General features: G+C 35.5%; 1 protein-coding gene across 2 annotated transcripts in view; it reads left to right on the top strand.

Moving 5' to 3' along the window:
* Positions 1 to 12693, top strand: part of CNTN5 (contactin 5) — a 1363702-nt gene extending 1351009 nt beyond the window's left edge. For both annotated transcript variants that reach the window (XM_032358816.1, XM_032358817.1), the window contains 2 exons: positions 5597 to 5765; positions 10183 to 12693. In XM_032358816.1, coding sequence (XP_032214707.1) covers positions 5597 to 5765; positions 10183 to 10286 — 273 coding nt within the window. In that variant the 3' untranslated portion in view covers positions 10287 to 12693. The remainder of the gene's footprint in view (positions 1 to 5596; positions 5766 to 10182) is intronic.
* The last annotated feature ends 8476 nt before the right edge of the window (positions 12694 to 21169 follow it).

Below are 21169 nucleotides of genomic sequence, written 5' to 3'. Positions count from 1 at the left end.
CATTGTTGCTCTGAACATTGGGGTACAGATGGTCCTTCTTTTCACTGTGTCTGTTACGTTGGGGTAAATACCCAGCTTTACAATTGCCAGGTCATAAGGTAGCTTTATTTTTAGTTTTTTGAGTAATCTCCACACTTTTCCAAAGTGGCTACACCAACTTGCATTCCCACCAACAATGGAAGAGGGTTCCCCTTTCTCCACATCCTTTCCAACATTTGTTGTTTCCTGTCATGTTAATCTTTGCCATTCTAACTGGTGTAAGATAGTATCTCAATGAGGTTTTGATTTGAATTTCCCTGATGGCTAATGATGATAAACATTTTTTCATGTGTCTGTTAGCCATTTGTATGTCTTCTTTGCAAAAGTGTCTGTTCATGTCTTCTGCCCATTTTTTGAGATGATTATCTGTTTTTTGGGTGTTGAGTTTGAGAAGTTCTTTATAGATCTTGGATATCAGCCTTTTGTCTGTACTGTCACTTGAGACTATGTCCCATTTCGTGGGTTTCCTCTTTGTTTTTTTGGCTGTTCCCTTTGTTGTGCAGAAGCTTTTGATCTTGATGAAGTCCCAAAAGTTCATTTACACTTTTGTCTCCTTTGTCTTTGGTGACATGTCTTGAAAGAAGTTGCCATGACTGATGTCGAAGAGGTTACTGCCTATGTTCTCCTCTAGGATTTTGATGGACTCCTGTCTCACATTGAGGTCTTTCTTCCATTTAGAGTTTATCTTTGTGTATGGTGTAAGAGAATGGTCCAGTTTTATTCTTCTATACATAGCTGTCCAATTTTCCCAGCACCATTTATTGAAGAGACTGTCTTTTTTCCACTGTATATTGTTTTTTCTGCTTTGTTGAAGATTATTTGACCATAGAGTTGAGGGGCTGTATCTCAGCTCTATACTCTGTTCCTTGGTCTATGTGTCTGTTTTTGTGCCAGTACCATGCTGTCTTGGTGATCATAGCTTTGTAATAAAGCTTGAAATCAGGCGATGTGATGCCTCCAGCTTTGTTTTTCTTTTTCAACATTTCCTTAGAGATTTGGAGTCTCTTCTGGTTGCACACAGATTTTAGGATTATTTGTTCCAGCACTTTGAAATGCTTCTGGTATTTTGATTGGTATTACATTGAAAGTATAGATTCCTCTGGGCAGCATAGACATTTTAACAATGTTTATTCTCCCAATTAATGAGTATGGAATGGTTTTTGTGTCTTCTTCAATTTCTGTCATAAGTGTTCTGTAGTTCCTCAAGTATATATCTTTTACCTCTTTGATTAGGTTTATTCCAAGATAATCTTATGGTTTTTGGTGCTATCGTAAGTGGAACTGATTCTTTAATTTACCTTTCTATAGATCCATTGTTAGTGTATAAGAAAGCAACGATTTCTGTTCTAGTAATTTGAGGTCACCATATTTCTTAGTCACCATAAAATGCATCATTAGTTTTTGAGGGTGGAGTCTTTTGGGTTTTTCACATAAAGTATCAAGCCATCTGTGAAGAGAGAGAGTTTGACTTCTTCTTTGCCAATTTGAATACCTTTTGTTTCTTTTTGTTGTCTGATTGCTGTTGCTAGGACTTCTAGTACTATGATGAACAACAGTGACAAAAATGGGTAATCCTTGTCATGTTCCTGATCTCAAAGGGAAGGATGTCAGCTTTTCCCCTTTGAGAATGATATTCACCATGGGTTTTTCACAGATAGATTTTATGAAGTTGAGGAATATTCCCACTATCCCTATACTTTGAAACATTTTAATTAGGAATGGATGTTGTATCTTGTCAAATGCTTTTTCTACATCAATTGAGAGGACCATGTGGCTCTTCTCTCTCCTATTATTGATTTGTTCTATCACGTTGATTGATTTACAAAAGTTGAACCACACTTGAATCCCATGGATAAATCCCACCTGGTCATAGTGGATAATTTTTTTTAACGTACTGTTGGATCCTGTTAGCTAGGATCTTTTTGAGAATCTTGGCATCCATATTCATCAGAGATATTGGTCTGGAGTCTTTGCCTAGTTTAGACATCAAGATAATGCTGGCTTGATAGAAAGAGTCTGGAAATTTTCCTTCTGTTTTTAATTTTTGAAACAGATTCAGGAGAATAGGTATTATTTCCTCTTTGAATGTTTGGTAGAATTTCTTAGTATATCTGTCAGGTCCTGGAATCTTGTTTTTTGGGAAGCTTTTGATCACTACTTCAATCCCATTACTAGATATTGGTCTATTCAGGTTGTCAATTTATTCTTATTTCAGTCTTAGAAGTTTATAGGTTTCCAGGAATGCATTCATTTCATCTAGGTTGCTTAACTTATTGGCATATAACTGGTAATAATAATTTCTGATGATTATTTCTATTTCCTTGGTGTTAGTCATGATCTGCCTTTTCATTCACAATTTTATTAATTTGGATCCTCTCTCTTTTGTTTTGGATTAGTTTGGCCAGTGGTTTATCAATTTTAATTATTCTTTCAAAAACAGCTTTTAGTTTTGTTGATGTGTTCTACTGTATCTCTAGTTTCTAGCTCAGTGATTTTTTGCTCTAATTTTAATTATTTCCCTTCTTGTGGGTTGGGTTGGCTTAATTTGTTGTTGGTTCTCCAGTTCTTTAGGTGTAAAGAGAGTTTGCATATTAGGGATTTTTCAATTTTTTTGACTGAGGCTTGGATGGCTATATATTTTCCCCTTATGGCTGCCTTTGCCATAACCCATAGGTGATTGACCCAAACATTCTTGAGCAGGATGGTCTTTCAGTTCCAAGTATTTGAATTCTTTCCAAACTTTTTCTTATGATTGAGTTACAGTTCAAAGCATTGTGGTCTGAGAATATGCAGGGAATAATCTTGATCTTTTGGTATCAGTTGAGACCTGATTTGCGACCCAGTGTGTGGTCTAATCTGGAGAAAGTTTCATGTGCACTTGAGAAGAATGAGTATTCTGTTGTTTTAGGGTGGAATGTTCTGTATAAATCTATGAGGTCCATCTGGTCCAATGTGTCATTCAATTTTCTTGTTTTTTATTGATTTTCTGCTTAGATTATCTGTCTATTTCTGAGAGTGATGTGTTAAGATCCCCTATAATTAACATATTCTTATCAACTTGACTCTTTATTTTGATTAACAGTTGGCTCATGTAGGTGGCTGTTCCCATGTTGGGGGCATAAACTTTTATAATTGTTAGATCTTCTTGGTGGATAGACCCTTTAAGAATGATGTAGTGTCCTTCTTTATCTCTGAGTATGGTCTTTAGCTTACAATCTAATTTATCTGATATGAGGATCACTGTCCCAGCTTTCTTTTGAGGCCCAGGGGCATGAAAGATGATTCTCCAGTCCTTCACTTTCAGTCTGGATGTATCTTTAGGTTCAAAATGGGCTTCTTGTAGACAGCATATGGATGGGTCTTGTCTTTTTATCCAGTCTGCAAACCTGTGCTATTTTATGGGAGCATTTAGGCCATTCATGTTGAAAGTGATTGTTAAAAGATAAGTTTTTATTGTCTGTGAAGTCCTTGTTTTTATAGATTGTCTGTAAAGTTCTGTTCTATATCACTCTTGGGGTCTTTCTTCTTTTATAAAACCCTCTTAATATTTCTTGTAGTGCCAGCTTGGTGGTCACATAATCTTTTAGACTTTGCTGGTCTTGGAAGCTCTTTACCTCTCCATCCATTCTGAATGTCAGCCTTGTCAGATAACCTATTCTTAGCTAACGTTCTTCTCATTTAGTACCCTGAATATGTCTTGCCAGGTGTTTCTGGCTTTCCAGGTTTCTGTGGACAGGTCTGACATTATTCTCATGGCCCCACCTCTGTATATAAGGAATCTCTTCCCCCTTAGCTACCATTAAGACATCTCTGAATTTAGAATTCAGGAATTCCACCATCACATGTCTGGGGGGTCTTTCTACCCCCTTTCTACCCCCAGGGAAATTCTCGTCTAGAGTTTGTTCAACTATATCTTCTAGTCCCCTCTCTCTCTCCACCTCCTCAGGGATCTCAATAATTCTGACATTGGAACATTTCATGGTGTCATTTCCCTAATTCTGATTTCATGGTTTCTAAGCTGTTTGTTCTAGGCCTCCTCCTAGTCCTTCTTTTCTATCAGTTTCTCTTCTAGATCACAAATTCTGCCTCATTTACCCTAGCTGTTAGAGTATTTAAATTAGAATGGATCTCATTGATAGCATTTTTAAGATCTGCCAGATCAGCTCTCACTTCCACCCTTAGAGATTCTATGTTGCCACTAATAGTCTTCCCCAACCTAGCTATTGTCTGGATAATTCTTACCCTGAATTCTATTTCCAATGCACTGTTTATGACCACATTCAGTAGTTCTGTGGCAGAGGTCACAGTCTCTGTCTTTTTCCTCTGTTGGGTGTTACTTGTCCTACTCTTTTGGTGAGAGGTGGTTGAGGGGATATATAGCTAAATATATCAACCATGATCCAAGCAAGGTAAACCCTCTGCACTATGTCCTATAGTAGAGACCAGAAGTGTATAATCTTCTGAAGAGATCCAGAAGTATAAAATCTTATATCTCAGGCTGAATTTCATGGGTGTTCAGAGTGTTCTGGTAGATATTTAGCTCAATTCAGGGGGCCAGTGGAAATAGGGTCCCCTACTCCTCTGCCACCTTGTCCCTTCTCCTTATGTCTTTTCTTTTTAAAGATATTTATTTATTTATTTATTTATTTAAGAGAGTGAGCAAGACAGAGAGAGCATAAGCAGGGGGAGCAACAGACTGAGGGAGAACCAGGCTCCCTGCTGAGCAAGAAGCTCAATATGGGGCTTGATCCCAGGACCCCGGGGTCATGATCTGAATTGAAGGCAGATACTTAACCAACTTAGCCACCCAGGCACCCCAGGATAATCCTGTCCTAATTTGTAATTCTGAAACTGTTTGCCATGAATAGATGTTCTATTCTAGTACAATGGTTAGGTGTCAAAAAGACTTGACTTTACTATCCAAAGCATCCAAATGCCAGTTCACAGTAAAGCAAACCACAGAAGTAAGTAAAAACACTAAAGTTTTAACTTTTCAGTGATTTCTTACATTGTTAAATATTTATTGTTTAAATTTTTAACAAGTTATCTTTTTAATCCTTTGAATTTGAAGATGCCGGCTTTGACTACTCCCTCAGGCTACTATTCATTTCAATAACCAAGAACAAAAGACTTCAGTGATATGCCCCTTCACTACCTACTGCTCTAGTTTCATGTATCACCATCCCCCATGTCTATTCCATATCCTAATGTTATGGTTTCTTATTGCTTAGGTGTATTTTTTTTTCATTTTCTCTTATCTTTTCCTAGAATTCTCATCCCTTTATTCAACTTTAGAACTCTACTCATACGCAGATGAGGCATCACATCCCATGAAAAACCTTTCTTAACCCACAGACAGAATTAAACTCTCCTTCTTTATTTCCATAGCATCTTATGTACTTTTTCACTGTTGCATATAGCATATACATTGCATTTACTTACATATCTGTCAAAGTCATAGGCTTCCTTAGCTCAAAATATGACATAACATAGTCATTCAATAAAGATTTGGAATAATTTGAATATAAAATGTTCAAACCTCTGTTATTATTTACAGGTTTTTTATAGGCAAGAGGGGCACAGCAATAGTCAAGTTATTGAAACACAGAAACCTCAAGCAGTAGTACCACTGCCGGATGCTGGAGTCTATATTATTGAAGTTCGAGCATACAGTGAAGGAGGGGATGGGACAGCTAGTACCCAAATTAGGGTACCATCCTATTCAGGTAAGTTTTGACATAGTAAGCTTAATTTGATGTCCACCAACAATGTTAAATAGTGTAAATCTCACAAAAAATAATATGATGAATTGCATGGATGAAAACTTTGTAAAGATCCTACTTCTCACTCTGATTTCCATACCATCCTCCAATTAATAAGAAGATGTCTCAAGAAGCAACTTGCTGGCCATTTGGGCTTTGCAATATTGCTTTTAAACTGCCAGTTCACTGTTTTAACATACTTATTTCTCAATTACCTTGATTACTTTTATCATTAGATAATGGAGAATGAGGTGTATGAGGTACAGAAAAGCTTAAAAGAAATGCTCCTTAAAATTAAACTTGGATCATCTTTATTGATTTTGAAGTAAATTGTAAATTCTATTGAGTATCATTTTTTGTTTTTCAGGTTTATTGAGATATAATTGACATGTAACATTTTGTAGATTTAAGGTATACAACTTGTTGATTTAATATATTTATGCACTGCAAAATTACCACCATAGCATTAGCTAATGCCTTCATCATGCCATATAACTGCCATTTCCTTTTGTAGTGAGAACATTTAAAATTTACTCCCTGCACAACTTTCAAGTGTATTGAAATAGAGTATTTTTAACTATAATCACAATGCTGTACATTAGATCACTGGAACTTATTTGTGTCTCATTGTTTTTATTATCAGTATTAAAAATTTATAGCTTTTACTAAGCCCTTACTATGTATTAGGATTGGTCATAAATCTTACTGGCCATGTCTTATACATCATTTTATTTAGTCTTAGTAATAATTATATGAGGTCAATGGCACTATTCATATTTTACAGAGAAAATTTAAGTAACTTGCCTAAGACCACACTAAGTAGAAGAACTAGGATTTGGAACCAAGTACACTTATCTCCAAGGCCACCTATCCTCAACACTACCATCATTATTACATCAGCAAAGAAATTAAAGGAAGAGAAATTTTATAAATTTAGAAATGAGTAATAATTTCACTGAAGTAGTAAAAAAAATTAATAAAGTATGCAGTTCTCTTATTAAGAAAATATCAGGTAATTTTCCCTAAATCCTTGATTAAAATGTTTAATGTGCAGTTAATTAATGGGCAATTATGAGCACTATTTATTGAATGATCATTCTCAAGAAAAATTGTCACCTAAAGGGAAATATTCAGTGATATTATGTAGGATACTACATGTGGCTTTGTTGCATTTAACTTATTTATCAATTTGGATTAAGACCAGAGGTATTGCATATGATTTTTTTTTTAATTCCACGAAGTGGGATAGAAGGCAAATACAAGGAAGAAAATAATTAGACTGAAGCTTTGAGGAAAAGTCATTTACATAATATTTGATAAGTAAATTCTTACATAAAATACAAGATGAGATAAAGAATATTATTGGGACAGTTCATAAAATCTGAATAATGTCTATAGATTAGATAAAATATATATCAATAATTATCTTTTCTTTAAAAAATGTACTGTGTTTATATAAGAAAATGTCTTATTTTTAGGAACTATACATTAAAAGTATTTAGGGGCTAATGTATATCATATCTTCAACTTACTTTCAAATGGCTCAGGACATCAAAAACTAAGGATGTACTGTGTGATGACTAACATAACATAATTTTAAAAAATGGATCAGGAAAAATGTATGTATTTATAGAGAGAATAATAGCACAACAATGATGAAACAAACATTTAAGGAATCTGGATATATTCTTTGCTCTGTTTTACAACTTTTGGTTCATCTAAAATTATTTCAAAATGAAAAGTTAAAAATTAAAAAAAAAAGACAAGATACATGAAATCTGACATTTTTCAGAAATTTAGGTGAAAAGACCTAAGAATTTAAATACAGTGTGGCCACACTAAAATTTAATACACTTTATGATTCATTTATAAAAGTATAACTTCAAAAGCAAGAGAGATAATAATGTCTCTACATTGATTACTACAATTGAACTGTTCAGATGTGGGTGTTAAATTTTCAAGAGCACCTTGAAAGACTAAAGATTATTTCTGAAAAGTGAAAAAGATGACAACTCTCTGCTTGCATCATAAGTCTTAAATTTCTAAAAGCAATGATATAATGAGCATTTACTGACCCTGATCATGTTCTTGGCATTACGCTAGGTATTTTTCATATATTATCTACTTTTATCCTTCTAGCAAACTTCTAAGTATTCTATTATTCTCTGACTCCCCAAGGTTCCTGTCAACTCTAAGACAACCAGATTGTAAAGTATCATCTGGACAATATCAACCCCAAGTTTGAAAGTACTTATAAAAACATTGATTCTCCCATTGTATTACAACTTTTATTCCATGAAAAATGAATTGTCAACTTTTATGATTTAGTTAAAAATATACAGCTAGTGCAGCCCATTTTCTGAGTTTTAATAAAATGAAAATTCATTGTCTATCTCAGACCTATAGAAAATGAGCAACAATTGGTTTCATTCTTATCATTTCCAAAAACCAAAAGCCTTAAGAAGTTCAAGGGCTCGCTCAAATAAAATAGCTAGTTAGTTTTGCAGCTGGAAGTAGAACTTAGTCCAGTGTTGATGTTTGTGTTTTGTTTTGATTTGCTATACCAAAATAACGTTTTTGGTTTGTGGATTCTTTGTGAAATCTGAGCTATAGTCTACTTTGCATTCTAAAAGTGAGATGATTTTGTAAAGGTGTCATGTTAGTCAATTTAACAAGGACTCAGCCACTCTCAAATAAATAGAAAAGATGTTTTCACAGTTCATATTACATACCACTCCAGTGAAGCTTTGTCATCAGGCCTTTCTTGTGGTTCACATGAGGCCATGCACTTCACAATAATTCCTTTTGTACAAGGTGAAATACATGTTACATTCTCCAATATGTTGATTAAAGATCTATTAGTGCCTTAAATATGGACATTTTCTAAGAAAAGATTTGCTGCTGCTGTTGCTATGTGTGTGTGTGCCTATATGTGTGTGTGTTACAAAGAAAATGATACCCCAGCTCTTAAATAAATATCTGAAAAAAAATGTGGACACTATTTCCATAACAAAAATCATAACCAGATCCCAATAACACTCAACTCTTGCCAGAGAAGGTAACTTGACAGAACGATGATCCCAAAAACTTGGTAGTACCTTATTTTATGACTAATCTATCAGTAAGGTTTTAATTAAGGCCAATTATAAGAACATCTGTTTCCACTAATCCCATCTTGATGACTGTAAGCAAGTTCTAGTATCTAAGCTCAGGGAAATAAAAATGGTACTTACTGCATGGAAATGATGTGAGCCTTGAATAAGATGATATGTATAAAGGGCTCATCACAGTGCACTGCATATAGTAAATGTTCATTAAATATCAATCATGGTGACAATACTTCAGACTTCTGACTTAAGGAACCGATAAGTTAGGTCTAAGGGTAGTACTTAGTTCACGTGGAGTTTGTTATGTGGAACTATCAAAACTACTTCAAACTAATCCATTCAGATCAGTGTGTTTAATCAAACAACCACCTTAATACATTAACTACATAAAATAATTTGTTTCCAAAAAGGAAGAATTTCTCCTGGGTATAATATAGGTAAGAGTAATGAAAGATGGATCTCTTGCCTTTGCCAAGTTTGGTATGAGAATTTAGAATTTAAGCCTGCTCAACCAAAACAATCAAGTCAGTGGAGAACCCATAAATAAATAAAATAAGTTAAATACTTTTGTTATTATCAAACTCAAACACTGACTGAAGTAATTAAATTATGAATTCTATTCCTGTCTCACGTTGATGTCTTTTATCTATTTTGAGTTTATCTTTGTGTACAGTGTAAGAGAATGGTCAAGTTTCATTCTTCTACATATAGCTGTCCAGTTTTCCCAGCACCATTTATTGAAGAGACTATCTTTTTTCCACTGTATATTTTTTCCTGTTTTGTCGAAGATTATTTGACCATAGAGTTGAGGGTCCATATCTGGGCTCTCTACTCTGTTGTGTGAATTCTATTGACAGAAACTTTTGCTAACTATTCTTGTTCCCTTTTTTAATAAATAAACAATAAATAAAATATAAATAAATAAAATATAAATAAATATAAATATAAATAAATAAAATATACTATTTTATTGTTCATACCTACCTGGAATTTGGGATGCTTTCCAGCAGTGCATCATTGGTGAAAATTAAACTAAATTTCAGAGTAGAGGTGTTTTTCAGACATGACATAGCTTGTAAGACAGTATTCCACATAAAATTCTGCCTTCCATATAATTTTTGGGAGCCCCATACCTTGTCTTTTTTTATAAGCACACCCTCATCAGAAACAAACCCATGTGCACTCCTTTGTCTTACAAACCTAAAAACAACTCTCTCCTAGCTCAAGCAAAATCAAAATAATTTGCTGCATTTAATACTTCTCTATTTTCACAGGTGGGAAAATCACTAGTGCCCAGTCGACCCTCCATACACTCTCCCCATCTTCATCATCGGTAACATTGCTCTTGGCATTGATGATTCCCTCAACCTCTTGGTGAAAACTACAGACTTACCTTGCTTTGCTTTGCTTTAGCCTGAATATAGCAGTGAATAGAGTGTAGTGTAAGTGGAGACAAAGGACCCTGAGATGAGCTTTAAACACTTGGGACTACACATGGTGCACTTACAGGAGGTTGGGGGGAATATTACTTAACCACAAGGTTTCTCTTTGGTTTTGTAAATGGAGAGGGCAGTTCTTGGTCCAATAAAATATGCAGATTGTATGTAATGAATTTTTTGTAAGCAAAGGTAATTTCTGTCAAATGTATTCTTTACTTTTTTAATATGTTGGAATTTGATTTTATATCTGATGACCCTGAGTGTGTGCCATCTATTTGTTAAGTAAGTTGTCTCTAGTAGATATGTTTCAAACACAAATACAAAACTGAGAATGAAAAGTTTGCTAAAAGATTCTGAGTCTACTGTTTTTCATTTTCCCTTTGGCTAACTATCCCAATTGACAAAATGGTAGAAGATATGAAAAAAAAAAAAATACTTCAGTTGTGTAATCCATTATAGAATAAGTACACAAAAGGTTTTTTTTTGAAAAATATTATGTTACCTCGTAGTGAATTAGCAAATTTGTCAATATATTATTCTATATATATCCCTAGAACAAGTTACTAGGATAGGGAATAAGCCATTTACATTAGTGCAAGGTAAATAGAAAGCAAGTCCCAATGAGTTTAAGTGCTGTTTTTCATTAATTACTATGTTATCTAATAATTGCAATAGCTACACATATAACAAATGCTGAATTTTAATAACAAAAGATTAAAGTCACCAAAAAAAAATATGGTCACTAGAAACTGTAGTCACTGATATGCTGCCAAGGGTGCTAACTTGAAAACAAAATGAATACAGGACAGAGCTTTCCCATTTCCCACCTACTGTCCAAATAGATGTTGAATTAAATCCAATTTTTTTTAATTGCCAACAGTTTTAAAGACAATGGAAATCCACTGTGCAAATAATAATGCATACATATATAGTCTGTGAGTTAAAATGTTTCAAGCCAACAAATAAATTTTGATTCTTTAAACACTTCCATGCATCACATACCACTTACAAAATGTTACCAACTATTAAAATAAAAGGGACTTCTTGAATAAATTGATTTTTTAATTAAGCTCTGGAAACATGGCCTCACTATAGAGCCTCAACTAGCCATACACTGCTTGGGAAATGTTCCCCGTTTTTTATTTTGGGGAGTCACCATGAACCAAAGTGACTTTAGATCGTTGGATATTGAAGTGAAAGTTTTCTACTTGATAGTATATATAAGTTCCAACTGTCAGAGTTCACATAACATCCAGGAAGATGCCTGAAGGGATAGTTAATGCAAAGTCAAATGCCAAAAAAAGAGCTTGGAGAAACTAGTTTTAAAGATGATGTTAATATGAAAACAAAGAGTAGTCTCTTTTCTCTTATAAAATGTAACCTGTTAGTTTTGTTTGTAGCATTCTTAACAGCAAGAAAAATGAAGCAATATTTAACTCTTACTGCTGGATCTAGAGATTAATCCCTATAGAATCCGGATATATTGGAATTTCTGTTCTGAATATCTAAAAGATTGGTTTCAGAGATACAGAACAACTATTTAAGTTGGCTACTCATTCTGTTTGGGAGAAATGAACAAGAAGGGAGTCCTTTTAGGACTATTTTTAGTTTACAGATTATTATAGTAAATTACTACAGATGGTGAATATTGAAGCCTGTGAATGATAACAACCAAGTGGCCTTCTTTGAGCACCTCCTTTGGGGTGGGAGAGGCTGGACTTTGCAGATAGAGAGATATGAACTATTTAGCAGGCAAAATATGAAATCTCATGACTATGGGTTAGCTTGCAGAAGCAAATCACACATCAGAAAAAAAAAAGATACAGCAAGAATATAAAAAAATAGACAACTTTTACTTAATACTGTAAATCATTTTCTTTGTTTTTCATGGTGTTTTATACTAGATTTAGTGAAAGACTTTTAAAAATCAAGTCATTACTGAAACCCTTATAAAAACAAAACCCAATAAAATGTCAATACATGACAAATTCAAATTAACAAAGATTCCCAACTAGCTGATGGATGGTACATCTGAGAGAATATTTACATGTAGAATGTCTGATGTATTCTTACAGGAATCAGAGATAAGGGATGTTTTTACTCAATCTGCATAGAATATGTATTTTGCATCATAAACCTATAAAAAAAAGTTTTAAATGTTTATGTACTTATCTATTACATACTTGTTCCTTTATGGAAAGCAGAACAGCATTCCTTATCAAGGTACTTAATTTTTCAGCTGCAGTACTAAGTGAGCTTTTTCTTGGATGGTATAGTAACCACACAGTCTTAAATCACTAAAGAGACTGTATTTTTGTATAATGTCAATTGAATTTTGAAGGAAAAAAAAAACACTCCTCCTAATCAAAAATTTCATGAAAAGTGAATGTTTTGCATATCTAAATAAAGGTACTGTGGACTTCATGTCAAACCATTAAATATATTGTATACAATCTGTATATATACTATATGTAATGGTATATATCATGTGGAAGACACAGTCAGATAATAGTTCTGTGTACTGTTCTTGTAACATTAGATCTTTTTAATAAATAATTCTCTTTTTATTGACTTTTATCTTCTCTCCTGTCAGCTACATGAATGACTTTATTTCATGCAGACCACAGTATGATCATAATTATGGTAGAGTTTTCATGCTGAAAATATCACAATGTTAGTACTTTGCATGCTCTTGTGATTTTAGGTTGAAAAATCTCCATAGATATCCTTGTTGGTTTCAATTCAAAAAGTGGAAACCATGTCAAAGAAGAAAAAACAAATGGGATAAATTTAGGGTTAGACACATGATTTACTTCTTCCAGGAAATGAGACCATCAATGAGTTTTATAAAGAGTTTACTAAATGCATAATTATGTTTTATTAGAAACAGTCTGTCCCAATCTATCCTAGATATAATTCTTATAGAGTTAGTCATCCTTTGTGCTCCCTTAGCACCATGTATAAATTTCTGTTACATCAGCAATCACATGATTTTACAATGATTTGCTTATGAATGGAGGTGAATGCTTCACCTCCACTCTCTAGGCTATGGATCCACCAAGGGAGAATATATTATATTCATCTAAGGATTTCTCTCATCTTTACATAGCAGAGTATGTAGGACATATCAAGTGACCAATTTTTTTTATCTTTATTTTTTTATTTTTTTATAAACATATAATGTATTTTTATCCCCAGGGGTACAGGTCTGTGAATCGCCAGGTTTACATACTTCACAGCACTCACCATAGTACATACCTTCCCCAATGTCCATAACCCCACCCCCCTCTATTAACCCCCCTCCCCCCAGAAACCCTCAGTTTGTTTTGTGAGATTAAGAGTCACTTATGGTTTGTCTCCCTCCCAATCCCATCTTGTTTCATTTATTCTTCTCCTACACCCTAATCCCAAATGGTGCATCTCCACTTCCTCATATCAGAGAGATCATATGATAGTTGTCTTTCTCCGATTGACTTATTTCACTAAGCGTGATACCCTCTAGTTCCATCCACATTGTCACAAATGGCAAGATTTCATTTCTTTTGATGGCTGCATAGTATTCCATTTTATATATATATACCACATCTTCTTTATCCATTCATCTGTTGATGGACATCTAGGTTCTTTCCATAGTTTGGCTATTGTAGACATTGCTGCTACAAACATTCAGGTGCATGTGCTTCTTCAGATCACTATGTTTGTATCTTTAGGGTAAATACCCAGTAGTGCAATTGCTGGGTCATAGGGTAGTTCTATTTTCAACTTTTTGAGGAACATCCATGCCGTTTTCCAGAGTGGTTGCACCAGGTTGCATCTTCACCAACAGTGTGGGAGGGTTCCCCTTTCTACGCATCCTTGCCAGCATCTGTCATTTCCTGACTTGTTAATTTTAGCCATTCTGACTGGTGTGAGGTGGTATCTCATTGTGGGTTTGATTTGTATTTCCCTGATGCCGAGTGATATGGAGCACATTTTCATGTGTCTGTGGGCCATCTGGATGTCTTCTTTGCAGAAATATCTGTTCATGTCTTCTGCCCATTTCTTGATTGGATTATTTGCTCTTCGGGTGTTGACTTTGCTAAGGTCCTTATAGATTTTGGACACTAGCCCTTTATGTGATATGTCATTTGCAAATATCTCCTCCCATTCTGTCAGTTGTCTTTTGGTTTTGTTAACTGTTTCCTTTGCTGTGCAAAAGCTTTTGATCTTGATAAAATCCCAATAGTTCATTTTTGCCCTTGGTTCCCTTGCCTTTGGTGATGTTCCTAGGAAGACGTTGCTGCGGCTGAGGTCGAAGAGGTTGCTGCCTGTGTTCTCCTCAAGGATTTTGATGGATTCCTTTCTCACATTGAGGTCCTTCATCCATTTTGGGTCTATTTTCACGTGTGGTGAAAGGAAATGGTCCAATTTCATTTTTCTGCATGTGGCTGTCCAATTTTCCCTACACCATTTATTGAAGAGGCTGTCTTTTTTCCATTGGACATTCTCTCCTGCTTTGTTGAAGATTAGTTGACCATAGAGTTGAGCGTCTATTTCTGGGTTCTCTATTCTGTTCCATTGATCTATGTGTCTATTTTTGTGCCAGTACCATGCTGTCTTGATGATAACAGCTTTGTAATAGAGCTTGAAGTCTGGAATTGTGATGCCACCAACTTTGGCTTTCTTTTTCAATATTCCTTTGGCTATTCAAGGTCTTTTCTGGTTCCATATAAATTTTAGGATTATTTGTTCCATTTCTTTGGGAAAAAAATGGGGGGGATTTTGATATGGATTGCATTAAATATGTAGATTGCTTTAGGTAGCATAGACATTTTCACAATATTTGTTCTTCCAATCCAGGAGCATGGAACATTTTTCCATTTCTTTGTGTCTTCCTCAATTTCTTTCATGAGTACTTTATAGTTTTCTGAGTATAGATTCTTTGCCTCTTTAGTTAGGTTTATTCCTAGGTATCCTATAGTTTTAGGTGCAATCGTAAATGGGATTGACTCCTTAATTTCTCTTTCTTCTGTCTTGTTGTTGGTGTAGAGAAATGCAATTTATTTCTGTGCATTGATTTTATAACCTGACATTTTACTGAATTCCTGTACAAGTTCTAGCAGTTTTGGAGTGGAGTCTTTTGGGTTTTCCACATATAGTATCATATCATCTGCAAAGAGTGATAGTTTGACTTCTTCTTTGCTGATTTAGATGCCTTTAATTTCTTTTTGTTGTCTGATTGCTGAGGCTAGGACTTCTAGTACTATGTTGAATAGCAGTGGTGATAATAGACATCCCTGCCATGTTCCTGATCTTAGCAGAAAAGCTCTCAGTCTTTCTCCATTGAGAATGATATTTGTCATTGGGTTTTGCATAGATGGTTTTGATGATATTGAGGTATGTGCCCTCTATCCCTATAATTTGAAGAGTTTTGATCAGGAAGGGATGCTGTACTTTGTCAAATGCTTTTTCAGCATCTATTGAGAGTATCATATGATTCTTGTTCTTTCTTTTATTAATGTATTGTAACACATTGATTGATTTGCAGATGTTGAACCAACCTTGCAGACCTGGAATAAGTCCCACTTGGTTGTGGTGAATAAGCCTTTGAATGTACTGTTGGATCCTATTGACTAGTATTTTGGTGAAAATTTTTGCATCTGTGTTCATCAAGGATATTGGTCTGTAATTCTCTTTTTTGATGGGATCCTTGTCTGGTATTGAGATAAAGGTGATGCTGGCCTCATAAAATGAGTTTGGAAGTATTCCTTTCATTTCTATTTTTTGGAACAATTTCAGGAGAAAAGGAATTAATTCTTCTTTAAATGTTTGGCAGAATTCCCCTGGGAAGCCGTCTGGCCCTAGGCTCTTGTTTGTTTGGAGATTGTTGGTGACTGTTTCAATCTCCTTACTGGTTATAGGTCTGTTCAGGCTTTCTATTTCTTCCTGGTTCAGTTGTGGTAGTTTATATGTCTCTAGGAATGCATCCATTTCTTTCACATTGTCAAATTTGTTGGTGTAGAGTTGCTCATAATATGTTCTTATAATTGTTTGTATTTCTTTGGTGTTGGTTATTATCTCTCCTCAATCATTTATTACTTTATTTATTTGGGTCCTTTCTCTTTTCTTTTTGATAAGTCTGGCCAGAGGTTTATCAATCTTATTAATTCTTTCAAATAACCAGCTCCTTATTTCATTGATTTGTTCCATTTTTTGTTTGTTTGTTTCTATTTCATTGATTTCTGCTCTGATCTTTATTATTTTTCTTCTCCTGCTGGGTGTAGGCTTTCTTTCTTGTACTTTCTCCAGCTTCTTTAGTTGTAGGGTGGTTAGGTTGTGTATTTGAGACTTTTCTTGTTTTTTGAGAAAGGCTTGTACCGCTATATATTTTCCTCTCAGGACTGCCTTTATTGTGTCCCACAGATTTTGAACCGTTCTGTTCTCATTATCATTTGTTTCCATGATTTTTTTCAATTCTTCTTTAATTTCCTGGATTACCCATTCATTCCCTAGGAAGATGCTGTTTTGTCTCCATGTATTTGTCTTCTTTCCAAATTTCCTCTTGTGATTGAGTTCTAGCTTCAGAGCATTGTGGTCTGAAAATATGCAGGGAATGATCCCAATCTTTTGATACTGGTTGAGACCTGATTTAGGACCCATGATGTGAACTATACTAGAGAATGTTCCATGTGCACTAGAGAAAAATGTGTATTCTGATGCTTTGGGATGAAATGTTCTGAATATACTTGTGATGTCCATCTGGTCCAGTGTGTCATTTAAGGCCTTTATTTCCTTGTTGATCTTTTGCTTGGATGATCTGTCCATTTCAGTGAGGGGAGTGTTAAAGTCCCCTACTCTTATTGTATTATTGTCAATGTGTTTCTTTGATTTTGTTATTAATTGGTTTATATAGTTGGCTGCTCCACGTTAGGGGCATAGATATTTAAAATTGTTAGATCTTCTTGTTGGACAGACCCTTTGAGTATGATATAGTGTCCTTCCTCCTCTCTTATTATAGTCTTTGGCTTAAAATCTAATTGATCTGATATAAAAATTGCCACCCCAGCTTTCTTCTGATGTCCATTAGCATGGTAAATTGTCTTCCACCCCCTCACTTTAAATCTGGGGGTGTCTTTGCGTCTAAAATGAGTTTCCTATAGGCAAAATAATGATGGGTTTTATTTTTTTATCCATTCTGATACCCTGTGTCTTTTGATTGGGGCATTTAGCCCATTAACATTCAGGGTAACTATTGAGAGATATGAATTTAGTGCCAGTGTATTGCCTGTAAGGTGACTGTTACTGTATATTGTCTTTGTTCCTTTCTGATCTACTACTTTTAGGCTCTCTCTTTGCTTAGACGACCCCTTTCAATATTTCCTGTAGAGCTGGTTTGGTGTTTGCAAATTCCTTCAGTTTTTGTTTGTCCTGGAAGCTTTTTATCTCTCCCTCGATTTTCAATGATAGCCTAGCTGGATATAGTATTCTTGGCTGCATGTTTTTCTCGTTTAGTGCTCTGAATATATCATGCCAGTTCTTACTGGCCTGCCAGGTCTCTGTGGATAAGTCTGTTGCCAATCTAATATTTTTACCATTGTATGTTACAGACTTCTTTTCCTGGGCTGCTTTCAGGATTTTCTCTTTGTCACTAAGACTTGTAAATTTTACTATCGGAGTGTGGACCTTGATTTTGAGGGGGGTTCTCTGCACCTCCTGGATTTTGATGATTGTTTCCTTTGTCATATTAGGAAAATTCTTTCCAATAATTCTCTACAATATACCTTCTGCTCCCCTCTCTCTTTCTTCTTCTTCTGGAATTCCAATTATTCTAATATTGTTTCATTGTGGTGTCAGTTATCCCTCGAACTCTCCCCTCATTGTCCAGTAGCTCTTTGTCCCTCTTTTGCTCAACCTCTTTATTCTCTGTCATTTGGTCATCTATATCACTAATTCTTTCTTCTGCCTCATTTATCCTAGCAGTGAGAGCCTCCATTTTTTTTGCACCTCATTAATAACTTTTTTTATTTCAACTTGATTAGATTTTAGTTCTTTTATTTCTCCAGAAAGGGCTTTTATCTCTCCAGAGAGGGTTTCTCTAATATCTTCCATGCTTTTTTCGAACCTTAAGAATCATCATTCTGAACTCTATATCTGACATATCACCAATGTCTGTATTGATGTCTGTACTGCCAATGTCTATACTGACTTCAGTACTGCCTCTTGGTCTTTTTTTTTTGTGGTGAATTTTTCTGCCTTGTCATTTTGTCCAGATAAGTGTATATGAAGGAGCAAATAAAATACTGAAAGGGTGGCAAAGACCCCAGGAAAGTGCGCTTTAACCAAATCAGAAGAGACTCCTAATCATCGGAGAGGGAAAGGGGATAAAAAGAAGTTCAGAAAAAAAAAAAATTTTTAAAAGGAAACAAAGAAAAAATATAAAAAAGAAAAAAAATTATATATATGTATATATATATATATATATATATATATATATTAAATAAACTAGTTAAAAAAGAAAAGGGTAAAAGTTAAAAAAATTAGCAGAAGAAAAAAAATAAAATTTAAAAACAAATTAACCACAAGACTAAAGAATCATGGGGAGAAAGCCATGAGTTCCGTGCTTTGCTTTCTCCTCCGCTGGAATTCTGCTGCTCTCCTTGGTAGGTGAACTTTGTCTTGGCTGGATTTCTTGTTGATCTTCTGGGGGAGGGTTCTGTTGTAGTGATTCTCAAGTGTCTTTTCTTGAGGTGGAATTGCACCACCCTTACCAGGGCCCGGGCTAAGTAATCTGCTCGGGTTCGCTTTCGGGAGCTTTTGTCCCCTGAACACATTCTGAAGAGTTCCAGAGGACGGGACTGAAAATGGCAGCCTCCAGGTCTCTGACCCAGAGGAGCAAAGAGCTCAGGGCCCCACTCTTCAGTGCACCTTCAGAGAAAAGAGCTCAATAACTCCCAGATCCCTGGCCTCTGGCTGTGCTCTGAGCTCACTCAGCCTGTGACCAGTTCAAGGTAACCCCGAGCTGAGAGCTCACTCCTCAGCTCTGTCTCTGAAGCTGGCTTCCCCGGTCTAATAACTGTGTGCTCTGCGACACTCAGACACCCCTGATGAAGTGTGGGCTCCACCCTGGTTTAGCTTCACTCTGCAGCTAATCCCTCAGTGGAGCAGACTTTTAAAAGTCCTGATTTTGTGCTCCATTGCTCCGCCATTTGCCACGAGCTGGCTCCTCCCCCTGTGATCTATCTTCCCATCGCTTTGGATTCACTTCTCCACCAGCACTACCTTTCAGAAAGTGGTCAAATTTCTGTTTCTAGAATTACTGTTCTTCTTCTCTTCAATCTCCCATTGGATTTGTAGGTGTTTGCAATGGATAGATAAGATATCTAGCTGATCTCCTGCTACCTGATGTAGTCTCAACCTGCTACCTTTCCACCATCTTGACTCCTTTTCCTTTCAACTGAGCAATTAATTGGATTTACTTTAATGTTAGCCCTAAAATTTTCCTGTAAAACAGGATTCCTACACCTACAGGTGATTATCTAAATCACCTGGGAACCAAAATATAAGAGCTCTGATTCAGTAGGTAATGAACCAGGGAACCTTATTTTCAAAATCCCCCCAAACAAAAAATGATGCGACCCTACTGAAGGGAATTTGGCAGCAGTTTTGCATGGATTTACCCTTAGATGTAGTAATCACATGTGTGCTATCTATCCCTAAGATAGACTGGCAAAAATATGTAAAATTTTGCATAGATTTACCCTTTGACCTAGCAATAACATATCTAGGTATCTAACTCTAAGATTAACTAGCAAAAATATGTAATATTAAGGCAAAAAACAAGATGCAAAACAATGAATATATGGTTCCTTTGGTGTAAGAAGTAGAAAATAACATTTATTTACTAATATTCTCTAAAAGAAATAATGGAAGTAAAAACTACAGACTAATAACAATTGTTGCCTATTAAGGAGGGAGAAAATGGGATACAAAAACAAACATGCAAACCAGCTCTTTCTTTTTCTTTTTTTTTTTATTTTTTATTTCTTTTCAGCATAACAGTTTTCATTCTTTTTGCACCACACCCAGTGCTCAATGCAAACTGTGCCCTCTCTACTGCGCACCACCTCGTTCCCACAACCTCCCACCATCCGCTCCTTCAAAACCCTCAGCTCCTTTTTCAGAGTCCATAGTCTCTCATGGTTCACCTCCCCTTCCAATTTCCCTCAACTCCCTTCTCCCCTCCATCTCCCCTAGTCCTCCATGTTATTTGTTATGCTCTACAAATAAGTGAAACCATATGATAATTGACTCTCTCTGCTTGACTTATTTCACTCAGCATAATCTCTTCCAGTCCTGTCCATGTTGCTACAAAAGTTGGGTATTCACCTCTCTGATGGAGGCCTAATACTCCACAGTGTTTATGAACCACATCTTCTTTATCCATTCGTCTGTTGAAGAGCATCTTGGTTCTTTCCACAGTTTGGCGACCGTGGCCATTGCTGCTATAAACGTTGGGGTACAGATGGCCCTTATTTTCACTACATCTATATCTTTTGGGTAAATACCCAGTAGTGCAATTGCAGGGTCATAGGGAAGCTCTATTTTTAATTTCTTGAGGAATCTCCACACTGTTCTCTGAAGTGCCTGCACCAACTTGCATTCCCACCAACAGTGTAAGACCGTTTCCCTTTCTCCACATCCCCTCCAACACATGTTGTTTCCTGTCTTGCTAATTTTAGCCATTCTAACTGGTGTAAGGTGGTATCTCATGTGGTTTTAATTTGAATCTCCCTGATGGCTAGGGATGATGAACATTTTTTCATGTGTCTGATAGGATTTTTAT

The sequence above is a fragment of the Mustela erminea genome, chromosome 9, assembly GCF_009829155.1.
Source record: "Mustela erminea isolate mMusErm1 chromosome 9, mMusErm1.Pri, whole genome shotgun sequence".
In the NCBI taxonomy this organism is placed as follows: domain Eukaryota; kingdom Metazoa; phylum Chordata; class Mammalia; order Carnivora; family Mustelidae; genus Mustela; species Mustela erminea.
Note: the sequence above shows the minus strand (reverse complement) of the source record. Positions and strands in the feature narration are given on the sequence as shown.